The 21,809-nt window shown below is 34.4% G+C and overlaps 1 protein-coding gene across 1 annotated transcript; it reads right to left on the bottom strand.

Annotated features, from left to right (window-relative positions):
• Positions 1-7,088: 7,088 nt before the first annotated feature.
• On the bottom strand, positions 7,089-17,441 carry LOC123709760 (alpha-amylase 1-like). Its single transcript, XM_045661295.1, has 10 exons — positions 17,284-17,441; positions 15,562-15,740; positions 13,962-14,113; positions 13,346-13,526; positions 12,818-12,933; positions 11,969-12,205; positions 10,779-11,049; positions 8,993-9,193; positions 8,132-8,293; positions 7,089-7,174 (listed from the first exon to the last, which is right to left on the bottom strand). The coding sequence occupies exons 2-10, from the start codon at positions 15,730-15,732 to the stop codon at positions 7,163-7,165; spliced, it is 1,503 nt and encodes a 500-aa protein (XP_045517251.1). The 5' UTR covers positions 15,733-15,740; positions 17,284-17,441; the 3' UTR covers positions 7,089-7,162.
• Between the last annotated feature and the right edge of the window lie 4,368 nt (positions 17,442-21,809).

The following is a 21,809-nucleotide window of genomic DNA, read 5'->3' as shown; positions in this document are numbered from 1 at the left end:
TCGACGACTGGGCAACTACTGAAGTCGAAGCGTCGTTAGACGCTTGGGCGGACTGAAACTTGGATATAACATTTACGATCGAAAATATAAGTTGATATAGGGTTTGCTAACTAAAATTGTAGTATTTCGATCTTTATATTACCAATATTCCAAAAAGAAACCGATGGCGCTACAAACTTTTTAGGTCTGGGCCTCAGATTTCTGTGTCTGTTTAATGATCATTTGTTAATCTAATAGGCAAGTACTCAAGATGTTTTCCTTCACCGTTCGAGCGAATGTTAAATGCGCATATAGAAAGAAAGTCCATTGGTGTACAGCCGGTATCGAACCTACGACCTCAGGGATGAGATTCGTACGCTGAAGCCACTAGGACAACACTGCTTTTTACCAGTATTCAGTTACGATAAAATCTCTGGAATTTATTTTGATAATTTGAGATTTTACAGTTTATATATTTAGTTAACAAAATCTAGTCGTTTTTGTTGAAAGTTTTGACAGCAGGTTTTATCTGCCCTATAAAAGAATTCAATGGCGCTACAACCTTTTAGCTCTGGGCCTCAGAGTTCTGTATCTGTTTCATGATCATTTGTGAATTGAATAGGCAAGTAGGTGTACAGCCTTCTGTGCCTGACACACACCGTCGACTTTTTGGGTATTAGGCAAGCCGGTTTCCTCGCGATGTTTTCCTTCAGCGTCCGAGCGAATGTTAAATGCGCACATAGAAAGAAAGTCCATTGGAGCACACACGGGATCGAACCAACGACCTCAGGGATGAGAGTCGTACGCTGAAGCCACTAGAACAACACTGCTCTTTACCAGTATTCAGTTACGATAAAATCTCTGGAATTTATTTCGATAATTTGAGATTTTACAGTTGATATATTTAGTTTACAAAATCTAGTCGTTTTTGTTGAAAGTTTGACAGCCGGTTTAATCTGCCATATGCTATAAGAAAACTAACTGAACTTAAGTTCAATTGTTATACCGATTGAGTTGCAGGATGTATAAAGGGTTAGTATTTTTGCAAATAATTTAATTCATCTTCCGATTTTTCACTGACAAATGCTTGATTGAAAAAGTGCGTGCGTACAAAGTACACATGTCAGAAGTGAAACTTATTTGTAAATCAATTTTTATTAAGGTAAAAGTCCAGTATATGATCACTTCGTGTATTTGTATATCTATATTCGCACTGTTTACACACTATATACGTGCTAATGATAATATAAATAAATAAAAATCTGTGTTTACTGCTTGAGACGTTATGTGACAGAATTGCCATCTAAAGTTCTAATATGTAACTACTAAACGAATACATCAACCAATAGCGTGTATTTTTTCTCAATCTCCCTTACTCACTATCCCTCTCTCTCAATCTTTCTCACTATAACTCTCCCACCTCTCGCTCTATGGCACAGTACGTGATGCGACGTTCGCTTCATCTGACTCTCTCTCGATCTTTGTCACTTGCTTCATGGCTATTTGCTTCATGCTACGTTCGCTCTCTCCCTTTTCTTCGACAGAAACGCTGTACATCTTCGCGACGTTAATATTAGGTCCTTACATATGAAATTGGCGTATTTAGTACTGGCCACTTTAATCACGATGTTCTCCTCTTTGGTAAGGAATTCCAAATTCAAATTTGTACAGCTATTTACTCATGTATTTGTGCTTCGATGACTGTTATTCATTTGTTTTTTTCTTCTGTTTTTTTCTGTTTGCGTCACTCATTTTACAAAATGGAAAACTTAAAGTATCGCATTATTTACGAGTACGAGTTCCGCCGTGGCACTAGTGCTGCGAAAACGACTCGAAGGGTGAATGATGTGTATGGTGGTCATGTTGCAAGAGAAAACACAGTTTGTTTTTGGTTCCAACGTTTTCGTTCTGGAAATTTCGACCTGCAGAACTAGCCCAGTGGACGGCCTGAGACCCAAGTTGATAATGAAGTATTGAAGGCTATTGTGGAAGCGGATCCATCGCAAACCATGTCCGAGTTACCTGCAGGCTATGGTGTTAGTGATAAAACTGTTTTAATTCACTTGAAGCAAATTGGGAAGATTGAAAAGCTTGAAAGGTACCTCACGAATTGACTGAAGCAAACCGACAAAAGCGCGTTAACTGCTGCGTTACATTACTGAACCGGCACAATAATGAAGGTATTTTAAACTGAATCATTACCAGTGATGACAAATGGATTCTTTACGATAATCGGAAGCGCTCAGCGCAATGATTCGATCCTGGCCAGCCAGCCAAATCCTGCCCCAAGCGAAAATTAACCCCAAAAAAGTTACTTGTAAGCGTTTGGTGGACTAGTGCCGGTATTGTTCATTGCAATTGTCTCAAATCTGGCCAGACTATTACGGCTGATGTCTATTGTCAGCAATTGTAAACCATGATGGAAAAGCTAGCGGCTAAATAACCTAGGCTGCACAACAGACGGCTACCAAATTAGAAGAGCTTCAATTGGAATGTCTAAGACATCCTCCGTACTCCCCAGACCTTGCTCCAACAGATTACCATTTTTTTCTAAATTTGGACAACTTCTTGCAAGGGAAAAAATTTAACTCTGATGGGGCAGTCCAAATCGCCTTCACAGATTTTATTGATTCCCGTCCCACTGGTTTTTTTTAGTAAAGGGGTAAATGAACTACCTATGAGATGGCAAAAGTGCATAGAAAATAATGGTTCATACTTTGATTAATTAAATATATTATATTTAAAAATATTCGACTTTTTGTTCCTCCCATACAAAACACCAATTTCATATGTAAGGACCTAATATTATTATTATTGCGTTTCATCCGTAAAAAATTTACACCCATGCGCCTAAAGAAGTTACACTTCAAAACTGCTTTATCAAAAGTTTCATCTTAGCCTGTAAGCTTAGGAGTACATGGACTAATTGAGGTACACAACAAAGTCAATTTATATAATTCATTCAACAAATTACTGGGAATCAATAGTTTCGATAATTTTACATGCAGGGTAAGGCTCTGCTATATTGGGTCAAGGATACGTTGAATGTTTCTGATAAGTTTTCAATAATATACTATATTAAGTTCGCGTACAATACTAAGGTATTACTGTTTTATTTATAGGAACATATCGTTTAAAAAGTTCTCATTATTAAAATTTGAACTAAGTGGTATACTACTTTTAAAACGTAATTTACAATTATAAATATGCTTTGATTTTGCAAAAATTTGCAAATGTTTCGGATATCTCTATCTAGATTTTTTTGTGTTTTTATTTAGGTATGTCTGTAGTTTGCTAATAAGCCAAAGATGGAATACAATATTTGTATTCCATCTTTGGCACAAGTAAAAAACAATAAAAAATATTCAATAAATTTAGAATTATTTGAATGGTTATTGGTTAGAGATTGTGTACCACAAAGAACGGTTCGGTGGCCATCGATACACAATCTTATACTAGAATAGTAAGTCCTGGGTACATACCTCGTTACAATATCTTCTTACCAGACAGAAAGGCACACAATATTATCAGCCGTAAGGATTTGGAGAAATTCTATTAGTTTGGGAACAAAGAGAGGTTAGACTGATGCTAATACTTTGCCTCACGATAGTTCTCAAAAACGCATTAAACACTCACTATAAAATTCTAAATAGTGGGCGTGACTAACTTTACTTGACTTTATTATCAATTATAATTAACAAAAACTATACAATCAAAATAAAAATGTGTCTAACGTAACCCGAGTAAATCTCAACAATGACTCAACTAATAAATGTGACGATTGGCCGAGTAAAAATATTTGGGATTACACTCATCAAAAATTATTAAATTAAAATTATGTATTTTGAAAAGATTGACATTATTTAGCGTACATTATATAAATTATATAATAGCTGTGTCTAAACGGTGTGAGGAACATAATACTTGTTATATTATGTTTAATGTTTAAATCATTTCGATATGTCATTTTGATATGTTTATTTAATGCCCTTTTGAATTAGTTAAAGACGCTAATTTTAGACAGTAATTGATTAAATAATTGCACACCCTAATACTTAATAGACTTCTTCAAATATTTGTACTTCTCATATTATGCAGTCCGGGCATTCGACTTAGGTCTTAATAGCAAAACAAAATCAGAACATTTATTTTAGGAAACATTATTCTTAACAGTCTATAAACTTACGTTTATAAACCGAAGGAGTTTGTTTACAACTTGTCCAATTTACGACTCCGAATTGACGCGTATATTTCAGTTCGATTTATTGCTAAACGAATGTTTAAAAACAACTATTGTCTATGGTGAAGAAAATTATTTTTGTATTGAAATTGGAAGTTATGTTAAAATATTATATTTTAGGGTAAGATTCAGGCGAAGCTTAACTCTAAGTCTGAGTCGTACGGGAGGTACGTCAAAATTGTATGGAATTTTGACAACTGAATTCATAGTTCGCGCTAAATCTAATTTCCTAATTTTACACTCTCGACACTGGCTCCAAGTATGGCTGGTAAAAACCATATTGGATAAGTCATGATCGCCAGTTACGTAGATGTAAGTGGCGACTCTGAGGGTCAGATTCATCAGAGAGAGATCATTCAGATTGAAGTACATAACCTTATTATATTGTTCGATTTCTCGTATCGATACTTTTTCGGAATACGAAATTTCACCCGTATCACCGATGACCGTCGAACTGAGCGTTACACGAGCTACCTATTAAAGTATTTCACCAACTTCAACCGATCCGACTTAAGGTCCTTCAAGAAAAAACCATATCAATTATTAAAAAGCCGGCAACGATCTAGTGAGCCCACTAGCATTGAGTGTTCATGGGCGGCGACATTACAACGTCAGTTGAACGTTCTTCCCGTTTCACCCTGTTCTATAAACAAAATAAACAGATACCAACGTATTTCACAATATTGTTTGCTGCAGGCAATCGTAGATTTATTGGGGCTGAAGAAGCCAATCAACGCTAAACGAACTGTGAATCCATGACCCATAGCGAAATTCCATACATTGCCAATTGCTTACTATATTATATTTACTATATATTTTAAACATACCTAGGCTTAATGTAGAAAGTTGCAATACTTTTATTGTTTCTCGAAGTAATCTCTATTCCTCTTTACACATCGTTGAATTCGATGGTACCACTGAGAAAAGCAGTGGGCCAATTCTTCTTTAGGCGTCTCTTCTTTGTATTTATGCCCTACACGTACGCTTTCACCGCATGCTTTGAATTTTATCTTTAGTTCTTGGGAATAAATGAAAGTCGCAGGGCGCCAGGTCAGGACTATATGGCGGATGATTCATTATCTCGACATCTGCCATAGTCAAACATTGAACTGTCCGTTTTGCGGAGTGCGCTGTAGCATTGTCATGGTGAAGGAGGATTCTGCTTCGAGAGCGCTGCTGTCGATGTTTTTTCCAAGACAACAGGCACATAATAACTGTCCTTCCATCAAGCCGAACTGTCGCGAAACGACCTTACCCACCAAAGAGGCAGTCATCTTTTTTCTTGACTTCTTCTTTTCTATTACCTTAGTTGGCCGATCCTCGAAAGGAAACACCCGATGAGCTGATTGTCATTTGGTTTTGGGTTCGTATCAAGCTTTCACCACCTGTGACGATATTTGACACAGCATTGGAGTCACCGCCCTTGAACTTATCTAACATTTGGCGACACCAGTCTATGGGAAGGTATTTCTGGACGTCGGTTAAAGTAAATGGGGAATTCATGTGGTACCTTAAAGCTACCTGACGACTAAATGTTCGTGTAATATTTTTTGAACTTGACTCATACCAATGCTAACCTAGCCATTCAACCCACCAGTCATACCAACCTAGGCTTGCCCGTATCTGCTGATAGGTCACTCTATTATCTTCCTGTATCATGCATCGTACAGCACTGATGTTATCTTCAGTAGTCGCAGTATTGAGATCGCTACGTCCACGCTTAAACTCGTTAAACCAATTGTAAATAGTGGCACGAGATGGGGCTTCATTGATAAATGCTAATCGCAGCCTATCTACCTATATATCTATATTTAGTTTTGTTGTTCAGTAAGCCCACAACTATAGTCATAATAAATCATTGACCGAAAAATTTCATTTTCAAGTGTAACAAGAGTTTTAGATTTGCCGCCAATTCACAAAATCACAAATGAATGCATCAACATGAAACACATTGTGTTACCAAAGAGTTCTTAAATTGAAATTCAAAAAAGTTTTCATTAGCAATGTTTCTAACTGGCCAGTTCTAAACATTTTCAGTGTTACCCAGGTGTATTGATATTATAAACAGGAAATATATTTGTATGTTTGTAACCCAAAACCCATAAGACCGATTTCAAAATGAATACTTGAAAGTGATATGTTACCTACTTATAGTAAAAAGGCTTTATTTATTTCCAAAATATTATAAAAATATCCAGTGGAACCGGGAGAGGCCGGTTATACCAGATAGGTTAGTGTTTTTTTTTTCTCTGCCCTTCCTCTCCTACCTAAGGTGAACCTACCTTGCCATAGGCAGAGCAAGAGGCAAGTGAACAAAACAAGAGATCTAAGATCGTACACGACCATTTGCTAACGTATATATTATTGGCGCGTTTAAGAACGCTAACAAACTTTCTCTGTTTGGCCAAAGATCTGTGTCTTACGGCAGGGAGAGCCTCTAGAGCTTCAGTGAGCTTGTTTTACTGAGGTACCAAGACTTAACCATATATTTAAAATAAAATAAAAAAATATGTAATAGCAGGCAAACGTGCAAGAGGTTCACCTGATGTTAAGCGATACCGCCGCCCATGGACACTCACATTGCCAGAAGGCTCGCAAGTGCGTTGCCGGCCTTTCAAGAATTCGTACGCTCTTTTCTTGAAAGACCCTAGATCGAATTGGTACGGAAATACTTCAGTGGGCAGCTGGTTCCACATAGTGGTGGTGCGTGGCAAAAACTGCCTTAGAAAACGCTCCAAATAACGCAATATTCGTTTTAGTGTGATAATGTGATGTGACACAATCTTCTCTAATCACTCTTTCTCTCTATACTACGATGTTAGATTAAAAGCGTAATATTATTTTAAAGGAATTTGAATAAATAAAACCAATTTTTTTTTAAAAAGTTTATTCCTTTATTTTGTATTAACGGCGCCTTATCTTCATTATCCGTGACACATCCACTTACAATCTCGACTGAAAAAGAAATTCAAAGTTAAACAATCTAATGAATTTTTATTATTTAGGATAATCTAGTTCTTAGGTTAGTTATTTAGTTAGGTTAGGTTAGTTATTCTTTTACTCTTTGCTAGGAAAGCAAGACAAAATATTTTAGTAGAGAGATACAAAGTTCAAATCCTTTATCTGATAATCTCTGTGACTCAAACACAGTCTTAAGGCAAAATTATAGAACGAGTATATATAAATTAGAGCAGTGTGGGCCCAGTGGCTTCAGCGTGCGACTCTCATCCCTGAAGTCGTAGGTTCGAGCCCCGGCTGTGCACCAATGGATTTTATTTCTATGTGCGGATTTAACATTAGCTCCAACGGTGAAGAAACACATCATCCGTAAACTCGAACGTTTAAGTTCTGAATTACATTCCTTACGAAACATAGTAACGGCCTGTTACTGACAGGCTCATACACTATCTAAAAATCTTTAGTACTATATACCAACATATGATGATGTAGTGTAAAATAATATAATAATTAACTATAATGATATGAGGCATAATGTAATAGTAACTTCTATGTAAAATTCTAAGTTTTAAAACAAATTTGCACGCCAGTATGTATGGTGGAATATACGAACTTTAGATTATATCACCAATAAAATTTTTGTACCATATTCTTGTAAATTAATTATTATTATCATTTACATTCATCATATTATCGTCTACATATGTAAACCAAAACTTTAAAGTTCTGAATTACATTCCGTACAAATTTTGCCCACCAGTACTTATACAATGTCTAAAAAAACATTAGTAATTCTTACAAATATATTTTACATTCATCATACAATTATTTACACTCGTAAACTAGAACGTTTAAGTTCTGAATTTCATTCCTTACGGAACATATTGCCCATCAGTACTGCAGTTATTAGTTTCACAGAATAAGAACTGATATAAAAATCTACATTTTCCATACCTCGTTTCCTCTATGTATGGCGAGCACCATGTCATATTCATTAGCTCGTAATATGATCTGAGCTCGACCATCATTGCCCACAGTGATAGTTTTGCCAGTACAACCGTTATTGCGTTTTTCACCAGATATAACATCGCAATATCTACCAGCTGGGAGGCAGGTCTGAAATTTAAAAAAAAATTATATGTATAATATTTGTATCGCTCTCTCAAAGTATCTATTAAAGAGAGTAAATGTAAAGCCAGAATTACATGAAGAAGAAACAGTGGCTCTGTACTGTACTGTGTCTCAGTGGAATCAATACGATCCAAGAATGTATATTTCTATCTATTGTTAGCTTCTAATATTAATTTAATTAAATTCTAAACATTTTTATGAAACATATTCTTAAGAATCTTGCTACAAGTGGGCATGTGCAATAGTTATTCATTTGACTCGTTCGGTTGTTTACGAGTTGTTACGAATTGACTCGACCATTTTCCCGAAGTGGGATGGTCGAGTCGGAGGAGGGAGTTGTGATTATAGAAGAGGTTCTGACACATGCGCACGGGCCTTTTCTTTGTACAAGTTTGAAGTTATACAGTTCACGTAAAATCAGTGAAGTATATTATAGTGAATTAAGTCATCATTAAAGTGTTTAATTTCCTACCCTAAGAACTAAATCAACTACCGCTAACACTATGAATTATTATTTTCTGATACTCCGCAGGATTCTCTAAAGGGTAAAGTCGTAGAAAAACGGCGCATTTCAGGCACAGAAGGCTGATGACTTTTTTTTGCCTCCCCCATAACGGATGCAAGTCATGTATACAGTATTTATTCCAATATCATTAAAATAAATTATTAATATGTTAAACTAACCTGTAAGTTAGTGTTGAGATCCCAGTTATCATTGTTAAAAGCCACAAAGCCTTGACCGCCTCGACAGAAGGCAATCTGGTTGCTACCATTGTCCCACCAGTCATTTAGAGCGGTGTTGCCAGCGACGTTCCTAAATGCTACCATTTGGTAGATTTGACGCCAGCGATGTTCGCATACCCAACCATTACCGCAACTGTTGTCCTATAACGATATTTATATAATATATTATTTGTTATAAAAACCAATACAACTACCACTATTTAAGTACTACACTACACTACTATTACACTTCTCGATTTGTTTAAGCTATTGCAGAATATACTTAAAAGGAGTATATCATGAGCAGATTCCACACACACCTTTAAATCACACAACACAGCCGAATTAGGTTACTACCAAGGCTGTACATTTTGCTCACTCAGGCTTTCATAGTTTTATAAGAGTGATAATTTCTTATGTTCGTGCCATGGCTGTACATTTTGATCGCTTATAAGCATGACGATTTCCTAAGTCGTGGGAGTTACGCCCCGAGAGTATTTCCAGACGCAGGTACTTTCTTCTACAATACAGTCATTCGTTTCATAGCAATTAACTAAATCATGGGAGTTACACCCCGAGAGCGAAAATAATATTTTTTATTTGCCTTTTGTATATTTGAACCTTTTTGTTTATTTATGTACTATAACTGTTTTTTGTTATTTATAATGTATGTTATATGGATTACGAAATAAATAAATGGATTGAAAGAGCGAGAGATCAGACCGCTTTTAAAATATATGTAAAATCAAATAATTATCGAAATACATTCACGAAAGAGATTGTTATATAGAAAACTTGAGCAGAGCCTGGAGGTATTGAACTAAACAGAAGCACTCACAGTAGTTCCTGGACAACGCAAGACAAATATATGCCTTCGAACTTTTAAAAACTAATTAACCATTTGACGTTGGTGAATACTTGACAGAACTATGTATTTTCGTACTGTGTCCGAGACTGAATTTGTACACTACTAGTACACTACTTAAAAGCAAACTGGGATTTTTCCGGTTTAACTTATTACTACAAAAACTTCTCAAAACTGAATTGGAATGTAATAAATTTGTGTGTTTTTTGTAAATTAATATTTTAAGCATTTGCATATTTGATTTGAATACATAATTTAAATTATTTGCATAAATAGTGTATGATGGCAAATGCTTAATCTAACGTGAGCTAGTGTTGAATAAGGCTTAATTTATATTAATGTTGAGCGCTCTAGAACCACTGTTCTATCTTGATTAAGCCACCACATCTATAGCTAAATACGATCAAGTTATAGCAACATTACATATACTACGAAGAGGCTAGCAATAAACCAAAAGCCTTTAACAGCTCCACAAAAACTGAAATTGACGACTGGACTGAAATCATTTTGACCACCGAGTCGATGTTGGACGAAATGTCCATAAAGACAAACACGAAAAGTTTTTATAACGAAATATCTGTTCCCTAGACACTTTCAACCTAAATTAATGTATTTTTTACTAGGGTTAATGTCCAATTTTATAGGCTACAGATAATTTGGAACTCAGTAAGCAGGGATTTTAACCCTAAATTATTTTACCCTTGTAATCGATTGAATATCTATCTTTAATTAACTTACTAGAGATTCAATTAACTTACTAGAGATTCAATTAGCTCTCTGATTGAACTACTTTACTGCGACATATATATTAAGATGCCGACGCCACCAAAAGACGCAAGGATTGCATTTCAAAAGATTACGGGTGATACATGTATTACATACGGAATTAATAGATGGCGAGATGATATTGCCACTGGAATCCATGGGAGGTCCAGCCTCTGTATTATGGAAGCTGAAGCTGCTCATCAGTTGAGGTTTTCCATAAGGATGAGCTAACATAAAGGCGATAGCACCCTTGTACTGTTTCGACTGCTTGTATGTCAAAATTTGACCACCAGCGCCGTGGCCTCTTTGGTTGTCGTGGTTGTCGATGAAGGCCAGAGCGTCATTTGAACTTAGGAGACCCCAGGTTTCACCCCAGTTTGCAAACCAGCTGCAAGAGAAATGTAATTTAATAAAAATAAAATTTAGCCTGATAAAAAATCATAAAAGTACTTAGGTACTCGTATCTATAACTTTTCGTATACTAGGAGTTTTTTAAAAGTTACAATATTTTTTAAACTTTACAATAGATTGCCTAAAGTTTTAATTATGAAAATTGTATTATATTTCTGCAACTAAGTGTTAATAAATAAATTTGGATTCACTTTAGGAAGATTAATCTCTATATATCCAATTAATAGGTTATGTCGCTATCATAATGAAATTGCACAGAGTTTGGACATTTTTCATGGTTCTTTGGCCTCAGCTAAGAGTAGAATTAGGGCACAGTACCGATAATTTATTTTCTTGGCTCAAATATTTTAATTCTTTTATTGTATCTACTTGATTTCGCTGGTCGTGTCCACATGTTATAGGGACGGCCCCACTTTTTATATTTTTTTACGTATGTCAATTTATATCATGTGTTTATCCTAATTATGTGGTCCAAATAAATTAAAAAAAATCAAAAACGTTTGTTAGCTGCCGCTTTCCCTTATAAAAAGTGAAATGTATCTTAAGTAGGTTCCTACAAACCAAAAAACCATTACGCTGTTTGACTTCTTATCAAATAAAAATACCATTTATTAATATTGATAACACATTGTACTCCTTAAGATAACAACGATAAAAATAATTAACATTTCTTTTAAATGTTCTTAATTTACAAATACTAATAATAAAACACAACCGTTTATCAGCACTATCATAAAGGCGCGCAGTAGCACATTCCCTATTGCGTAATAAATAACAATTATGTCAATAAGACATTCCATATCCGCAACTCTAAGATAACAGCGATCAATTAAAAATAATCAGTTTTTTTTTTAATTTTACCTACTATTAAAAATGTAACAATGGCCAACGCTTACCTAAGCTGATTTCCACGCGAAAAAGCTCTGCTAAGTTCCATTCCAAATCTGAATTCAGTAACCGCGGCTAACGCTGTGTACTCATTTCTGCTGATAGCCTCCCCGCCAAGGTCAATGACCTCTTGGAAAATGTACGGTCGAGCACCATTTGGAAACCCATGGCTTGGGTTCAAATTGTGAAGTCTGTCGTACATAATTCTAAGGTCATGTGGCCACATGTGCTTCGCAGCGTCAATTCTGAAATTAGTCAAAAATTATTTTGAATACAAACTAATGATTTTGCATTGTATTAATTGGCTTTGTAAATAACTTTTGAACATGTATAAAGTTTAAATTATATGTTACTTTATTAAAGCTCATTTATTTAACTTATAAATCTGTCTCGATGTTTTAGCTTGCCAACCACATTCAAGTAGTATTGGAATATTCAAATTTATATGTACCTAATAATTGCCAGCAATATCTGTATAGTATACAAGATTTTTGACACTATATTATGAAGTGTAATTAGCAAGCTTAGGAAACACATAAATTGTAAAGATAAGAATGTAAATATAAATCTGGCAGCAAGAGACCTAAGGTTAGAGACGGAGGCCTACGGGTAGGATCAGAGGTTCAAGGTAGTGCGATTTCCATAAAGCTGTCAGACCGCCTCACCATGACAGTTAAGTGCTGGAAGGAGTCTTCGCTACTTTGAGAGGAAGCGAGAATACGGTATTTACAGAAGCCACAATGACGACGTTATTTTTGAGATTAATTAATGAGCTCTATAAAATTTCAAAGTTACGTTATTCTTACAAAAATATATAGTCATATGTTAGAAGAACAGAGGAAGTATTTTTTTTTTACCTGAAACCAGCGACTCCCATATCAATGAGTCGGTTCATGTATTCTACAATTTTGCCTCGAACATACTCAGAGCCCTGGTTTAAATCCTTTAGACCAGATAATTCGCAGTTACGGACCTAAAACAAACAAAAGCGATAAATAATATCACTATATATACTGCTATAAAGATGGCTGCATTTTGATTAATTTTCATTTATTAAGAAAGAAACGTGCTACGCTTGTTTCTTAAAGGAAGTCAAATTGGTTCGGAAATAGTGCTGCGCGGCAAAAACTAACCAAAAATACGTTCAGTTGTGGAACGACGGAACTCGAAGTGTTACGACTGGTATTTAGTATTCTTCCTCGATGTCTGATGACGTGAATTAAATTTTATTTTACAATAAAATCGGAAATTTTAGTATTGATTACATAATTTACAAGACATGTGGAAGTGCGCGTTTTTCGTAGGTTTCGCGGCAATTTGTCAAGCACTCGAAACGTCGGGTTGAGTAAATAAACTTATAAATTCGCATTAAATCAAGTACTTACTCTATCCGCACAGCAATTGTAATCATGTCCCTGGATAACACAATGCGGTGAATTAAAGTCGTTTCTACCGTAGGCCACAGCTGGATACGACCACCTGTCAAAAAAGGCTTCACTCCCGCCCGTACCGACGTTTTCACCCCATGTACCTGTCATGTGGTTAATGATGGCATCCACGTAGATTCTATTAAAAACAATAATATTTTAATTAAATATAGAAGTAGTTGGTACGAAGTATGGTATATGTAACATTCAACCAACTATCATGTTGCATTTGTTAATCTAATAGGCTAGTAGGTGATCAGCCTCATATGTCGGATGTCGACTTTTTGGGTCTAAGGCAAGCCGGTTTGCTCACGATGTTTGGATTCGCCATTCGAGCGAATGTTAAATGCACGTATAAAAGGAAAGTCAGGGATCGAAGCTCAGGGATTAGAGTCGTACGTTGAAGCCACTTGGCCAACAGGCTCCCTAAAGTAACATAAGCTATAGATAATTGAAAAAAATATAAGGGAAAGATCTATGCGAGACAGTCCGCGAGTTAAAAGAAGTACTTTTTGTAAAGTGTTTCAATGCAAACTATTATTATATAATGATACATATATATTGTTTTACATACCTCACACCAACATTATTACATCTTCGAACCATATTAGCGAATTGTTGCTCGTTTCCAGAGCGCGTCACAAGACGATAAGAGATAGGTTGGTATCGCTCCCACCATGGACGATTATGGGACCAAATAACCAAGTTTTCATTCGGTGGTGAGATCTTTAAAAAATCGTATTTTTACACAGGAGTCAAACGTACAGGAGGTTTCCTGACGTAAAGTGATACCTATGGACACATTGCCAGAAAACACACAAGTGCGTTGCTGGCTTTAAACATAAATTTTCATGAAATAGCAAAAATATGAGATTTTAAATTTGGTTCAAATAGTAATAAAAGTTATGTTTTAGTTAAGATAAAAATATGATTTATTTTTGAACCGACTTAGAGGAACTTGACGAAGAAAACATAACAATTTATTAATACCTCGGAATCATCTTAATGAATGAATCGAATGAATACAATCATTTATTTATTGTTTGTTTATTTGTCATGTTTTATTTCATATATTCGTCTCGTTTGCCATTGATTTCATGACTATAATTTTAATAGAAGATTAATTTTATTTTTATTTGATGTTCGTAACTGTACTAAAAGAATATACTTTGACAGCCCAGTGTCCCGATATGATCTTATACAAAAAAAGGGTCTGTACTTATGTACACGCGTAAGAAGATACCTCTTTGGCGTAACAAGATAAAATCCTTTCATATCTTGTAGAAAAAACGACACGAACAATAGAAAAAAAAACTCTAATCATTTTTCCCTAACGCGCCAAAAGAAATACAACTTCAAAAGGGTTGTGTACATACATTTCATAACGAAAATGTCTCCAAAGTATATACCACTTCAACAATTAATTAGCGTTTCAATTATATATTTATATCTAATACTAGCGATCTCCGACTGTAATCAACCGTGACCTGTTAACCTTAAAAAAATATCCTTTTAGATATTTGTGAAAATCACAATATGCTGAAATTGATTGCAAGAAATATTTCCGTTCGACCGTTTTTTCTACAACTACCAAAATATCTTTTATTTTTTCGAGTTAATAAATTGTAAGAGATTTCCCACTTCCAACTCACAAAGTTTACCGCTCTGTTATTATATCTAACATAATTAGTACAATTCTAGAAAGTTCGCAATACAAATTTTGCAATATTAATATTTGCGTAACACGAAGTTTGCTTAGACGCGTAAAGAAATACGGTTGAATAATTGACTTAAGAAGGTTTAGGCCCCAGATTAATTTACATCGTAAACAACAGAAGTTCGCTCTTAAATAAATGTCGGTATAAATCTGTTGTCTAAAATATTGTGTAGAACATTACCGTTGACTGCTTAATAAGAAAAATCTGATACTATTTTAGCAAAGTTATTTTTTAAAAGATTGGAAATGTTATATTCATCACATTTTAATATGTAATTAATTACAAGTCAAGAAGCCCGCGCAACATGAGAAAATTTAAAAACTTATAATTATAAACGTTGGAAAACCTTTTAATTATTTTTTTTCTTTTTTATTTTACTCGAGCTGGCCAGTAATTTTAAGTAGCGATTGAAAGCAAACGATGTGTACACAGTACAAAATCCATGACATCACGTACCTGAACACCGCCAAAACCTCGTGGGCCTAAGAATCTCTCGCATTCAGCTGCGATGTCATCCCACTTCCATTCAAACAAATGGACCATTGTCGTCCTTCCTGATGCATAGTGAGGGTTTTTATATGCTACTGCCGCTACCACGGCACACGCCAGTAGGATGAGCCGCAGCATATTGATGACTGAAAAGTAATTTCATTAGTTTAGTATAACAGTCATTTGTTTTTATTAGTCCCGGCGCTAACGACCTATCTACAGATACCAGCAGGTATTTATTTTATATAGGCATTAACTCATTTGTATTAAACATATCAGGAATAATGATGAAAAGATTAGGATATATGATAAAATCCCACAAAAACAACAACATATGAAGTAGGTTATATGAAAACGCTGTTGTGTGTTTTCGCTTCTTCTTACTTAAGTGGTACCGCCGCCTATAAACTTTCATTGCTAGAGGGCTCGCAAGAACGCTGCCGGCTTTTACGTATTGGTACGCTCTTTTCCTGAAGGACCCCATGTCAAATTGGTTCAGAAATACTTCTGTGGGCAGCTCCGCATAGTGGTAGTGTGCGGCAAATGTGCCTTAAGAAATGCTCAGTTGTGGAACGACGGAGGTCAAGGTGATACGGATATTTTATATTCAGCCTTGACGTCCGATGATCAAACTCAGCTGCAGGTATTAGTCCCAACAATTCCTCTAAACACTCTCCATAGTAAACGCATTAGAAGATGCAGAGGTCAGGTACAGGTCGAAATTTTGAATTGCTCTACGTTAAATAAGGTGCATGGAGGTCTCTAAGAACTCCCAACAGCTATAGCGATCCCGACTTCAATAACAATAAATATCAAATAATGCACAAAAAGCTACCAACGAAGGCATGGCGGTAAACAATTATGAGGTTTTGAAATACTTCAATATTCCAATTATTATTATTATCTGTATACATTTTTTTTACTAACGTCAGCTAGAAGTTTACTGGTATATATATTTCATGTTACTGCACAATTACAATAGGGCACATATCTATACAATAATATTTGTTTTAGTAAATAGCCTAAGTTAGTATGCAATACGTGGTTACAAGTCTAATTAAGTACTAAACGTATCTGTCGCAGCCAACTAGCTTAATTAGCCGTTCAACAGCCTAGCCTCTTAAGTAAACAGCTCCGTTTAACTAGCGGCCTCAAAGATATTCAGACGTCATTTAGGCGTTGGCAAATCACAACTTTGAAGGTCATTTCCAAATTTTAAAGAAAAACATCAAGTGTATAGTGACAATAATAATGAAATAGCTGTGACTGACTCAAACAATTAAATTTTTAAAGAAATATGTTTTGTGTTAGATGTTACATCTTATTTCCGCCACATCGCACGAATAGCCTAACCAGCCAATTTATTAAATGTTGTAACAAACGCTACGGCTGAATATCTTACAGGCCGCTAGTTAAACGGCGCTGTTTAATTAAAAGGCTAGGCTGTTAATTGAAAAGCTTATAAAGCTAGTTAGCTGCGACACATCTATTTAGATTATATTAATATCACGGTAGTGAATACGATAATGTTACTAAAAACAATGAAATCAACTATAAGTAGCTATAAGGCCATTTAACGATAGGTATAACTTTGAAACGTATTTATTTCATCAAAATATGGGTATATTTGTAATTCGTAAAGTATGCTTGTGCTGAATTATTAAAAAATAATATTAAAACTTTCCATACCTGAATCCTTCTTCACTAAGTCTTATCTTCGACCACCCACCGTCGATATGCTTTATATAGATTTTCTATAATCAATAAAAACAATCACAATCATTTATATATTATCTAGTAATCCATGATAACTAATTATTACAACGACAAATAAAAATACGTATGTAGTCGCTTATCAAAACAACTGCAATAGTTTGCATACAATTATGTACTAAGTAATATGTTTACGTAGTTAGGGAAAATGCGAAATATTTATGACACTATAAAGGTCAATATTAACTGATTAATAGTACTATCTTAAAATAATATTAAATGTATTTTACATTTAGTTAAAAAATATCGGAATTTAGATTGAGAACGATCGAGAACTGGCAAGAAATCTTTGTTTTACTCCAGAACATTCTATTAATGCAAGATATGATTGTTTACTTCTGTGAGTAGTAAGTACTAAGGGTAATACGATAGTAAGGTGCAGTAATAAAATTAAGTATTCATTCGAGGTAAATAATATATATACCAACTTCACTTTTCGATAAAAATCTATGCCAATTAAAAGCGAATAATTAATACTTTATTTACTCAGTTAAAATCAGACAATTTGTAAGAGAAGAATTTGTAACCCCTATATTATTTTATTCATGCTTTATTGACTCGTGACCTATTCAAGTTTTTCGATTATTAGATAATTACTTACTGAAATCACATTATTTTACTTGTTATATAAATAAAATTATGTATACAGATCAAAAACCCTTCAGTTTATAGTATGCCTAATAAGTGGACAGTAATTGTTTTTCCTGTTAAAAAGTTTCGTTATATAAAATTAATCTTTATACATTTCTCAAAGTTATTCGAGATCTGTTTCTCTAAGATTAAACTGAATGTCCAAACACCAGTACTGTGATTATTGAATATTTGATAAAGTTCTAACACTGCCCGTTACGGATGATGTCACATCCTTAAAAAGCCTGCATCGCAAAATTTATTAGAAGTACTTTTTTATATTGTCATTGAAAGTATTAAATTATGTATGTTCTAAAGTAAATAGCATGTTAAACTAGTACGATTAAGCACCACTAATTTATGTTAACACGTTTTTGTATTATATGTACAGACAATTTTTCGTCACTTAAGCTTTTGTTCAACGTTTTTTCTTTTTATCTCTGTAACGTTAATTCGCATAATTAGTTCAGTGTTGGCCTGTGTTACCTGTGGTAGCGTATTGGAAGTACTGAAACTAAGCTAACCTGATCCGACAATAATTTTAAAGGCATCAAATCGTTACATACTCGTCTAATTCAGTATATTCTCAAGTCTTGTTGAGAGTATGTATGGTTTTATCTTGCGTAGACAACGTTAATAATTTAATTACTCTATCAATGCATTTACACTGATTGTGATAACTGTAAAGTATGTTCCAGTCCATTCTGTTGCTATGTAATTGTTATCCAAGTACAAACGTAGTCGACGGTATTTTCTTTTCATTAGAGAATCAGTATACTGAGTACTAATAGTTGATTGTTCGCGATTGTACTTACTTAAGATAAAAATGGTGAAATCGTGGAAAGCACGCGGCGCCTGTGCTTGGGGCGGAGGGTTATATGGGAACTGTGCATACCCACAAAAATCAGACCAATAATCGTAATCGGGACGGGACCAGTGAGGCATATCCCTGACACCCGACCGCCTTTTAACGTTGGTTCTCCACGGGCATGAGGATGACCCTATACTGCAGGGTCATTCTCAAATCATACATCAGCATCTCTTCTTTAACACGCATTTATATCTGATCCCCCCGCTTCGGTGTCTTTGAATTGACATTGTTATCTTACTTTTTTATATTCATGATACCTTAAGAATTATTTTAAGTTATTTTCTCTGCTGATTCATGACTGCACGAGGTAGTATACTGTACAGTACTTTAAGTGACATTGAATACGCTTTTCGTTTGTTTTTTCGATTAGATTTTAGATTTTAGATTAGACTAAAGGCTGATTTACATTTGCTACTTTTTAATACGTTTTTAGCATTCTTTTTTCAAGAAATCTAAAAAACATGCATGTCGCAAATGCGAATGTGCTATGCTATAAAGCACGCTAAAAAATCTGACTGACCGTGAGATTTTTTATCGTTATCTGTGGTTTTAAAAAAGTGCGGTTAAACTTTAAACATAAATATAAATGATGTGAAACTAAAAATTAAGAATATTCGATCTTCTTACAGTACAGAACTTAAGAAGGTAAAGTTGTCGAAAAATTTCCACCGCTTGCAAAATAATTAGAGATTCCATATTTTCTACTTGCGATACGAGTGCTTTCGTCGCTTTTGAGACAACTTGTGATGAAAATAGCATAGCAAATGTATATCGGCATCTTAATTAGCACCCCTTGAGTTGAGCATGCTAATAACCATGCTAATTAGCACGGAATTTATAGCAAATGTAAACCAGCCATTAGGAAAGAAAAATCTCGAACTAAATTGAGGATAACACATTTTTAAAACTCAAAATTAAAACACACATATTTTCCAAAACTTTATTATATAAAATATTCTACAACATACAAGGTCTCAACGGTTACGATCTAAAATCTCCGCAATGATAGTAATACCTGGGTAGGCAAGAACTTGTATCCACAAGATGGCGCTTCTACAGATTTTTGCCGCAATAAGTTCCTTGTATGAGTAAAAACCACGAAATAAATAAGTATGGAAAATGCAAGCAACGTGAAAGAGGCAAGCAACGTGAAAGACGCAAGCAAGCGAACCGTGTAACACAATGATATATTATATATAACTGATTAGGAAAAAACACCTTTTCTATGGCAATGAAGGTATACAATAATTTACCAAAAGAATTAAAAGATCTTCCGACTAGACTTTACAAATCGATTTGGTGTATTACTTTTCGAAAAAAAAATATTATTCAATAAATGATTATTGGCGTGAGACACTGTAGTTGAAATAAATTTAATAACGTTTGATATGATGTGTACAAAACATATAATATAAGAATTGACAAATTCATATGACTAATAATGTAAAATGTAAATCTCCTTTAAAGACAAATTTGCGAGTCATTGTGTGTGGCAGAATATGCGAACTTACTATTGTACCACCTTACACATTCTTGTACCATATTCTTGCAATAAATTATTATTATAATAAAAGGCTCTACCACCCGACTTATTTCGTGGTATAAACATCACTTACACTATGACTGAAATATAATTAGGGGAATTGCACCGCATCCCATACCTTTTAAAATACATGTATATTATGCAGACTTATGTATCTCTTAGAATTACAATGAACACAGATATGATAGTCTGTGCGGAAAGAGAACCTGTGTGGCGGTAATGGAATCTGTTCTATGTCCGCGTCGTTTTATGAATAAAAAAAAAATATTTATGTCAAATCAGAGTTGTCAACAACAAAAAAAGATAATTTAGTACAGAGACCTGCAACCCCATGAAGGTTATCTTTCTCCACAGATTCTAAATGTAATTTGAATAATCAGTGTTGCAATCAAATTCAACGCCCTTATTATTAATAAATATTATCCAATTTTATCAGACGGTGTGATAATTAGTGTAATTAATAATTATATGTTATCGGACGATTTTTTTTTATTGTTATCAGCTGCAATAAGCAAAATAATATCCACAAAACTTATTAAGTAGGCGGCAAATTAGAAGTGTTAAATTTACCAGTGCAGTCGTTAGAGATATACAAAAAACTTACTTTAGCCTTTAGAGGGTAAAAAATTGACATATATCGTAGATCATCTTTCTCAACCATTTTTATGTATTATATTTTTATGTGTATTATATTATATTTATGTATATATTTTTATGCGATAACACAACAACAACAACAGTCTTGCGACCATCACTGTGAAATTATAATATGTAACAAAGCGTGCTATTTTAACGAATCTTTTGTATCTATATGATTGTATATTAATTTTCAACAGACTGCGACCCCATATTAAAACAAACTCGACTTATTTGAGACACGATGTCGTAGACTTTCAAAAATCTGTAGTTTTTTGGTTTTTACGGCTGTTATGTAATAATATCTGAATATAACAATGGTTTACTTTAATTGTGACTGGGCGTAAAATTTTAGCGTTACTCCTAGTAAGTACATAAAATCCTTAGTGTTTAAGGGTATCTTAGTGTAATAAAATATTCCACTTAGTGATTAAGTGTCCGATTCGATAACGACAGGAAGAAACAGGAGAAATACTAAGTCCTCAGCTCATGATGGCATAAAAATAGTGGCAACTGTAATGGTTGAAGTGGTGGAATGGTAATGCCAGCGTTTTCAATGATTCAGGTACAAAAGTTACATTAAAAATGTTTAACATTTAAATAGAATTTCCTCCTATAACTTATTTGTAAGTTATATTGATAACTATCGTTATTGTATTAGCAGGAAAAAAAATTAATGGCACTACAACCTTTTTAGGTCTGGGCCTCAGATTTTTGTATCTGTTTCATGATCATTTGTTAATGGAATAGGCAAGTAGGTGA

Source organism: Pieris brassicae, chromosome 5 (assembly GCF_905147105.1).
Source record: "Pieris brassicae chromosome 5, ilPieBrab1.1, whole genome shotgun sequence".
In the NCBI taxonomy this organism is placed as follows: Eukaryota; Metazoa; Arthropoda; class Insecta; order Lepidoptera; family Pieridae; genus Pieris; species Pieris brassicae.
Note: the sequence above shows the minus strand (reverse complement) of the source record. Positions and strands in the feature narration are given on the sequence as shown.

Coding starts and splice junctions, on each gene's coding strand:
- LOC123709760 (XM_045661295.1), bottom strand. CDS start 15,732: ATGCTGCGGCTCATCCTACTGGCGTGTGCCGTGGTAGCGGCAGTAGCA. Junction 14,114..15,561: donor GAGGTTTTGGCGGTGTTCAG/GTACGTGATGTC, acceptor GATTTTTTAAAG/ATCTCACCACCGAATGAAAA. Junction 12,934..13,345: donor ACAATTGCTGTGCGGATAGA/GTAAGTACTTGA, acceptor TGTTTGTTTTAG/GTCCGTAACTGCGAATTATC.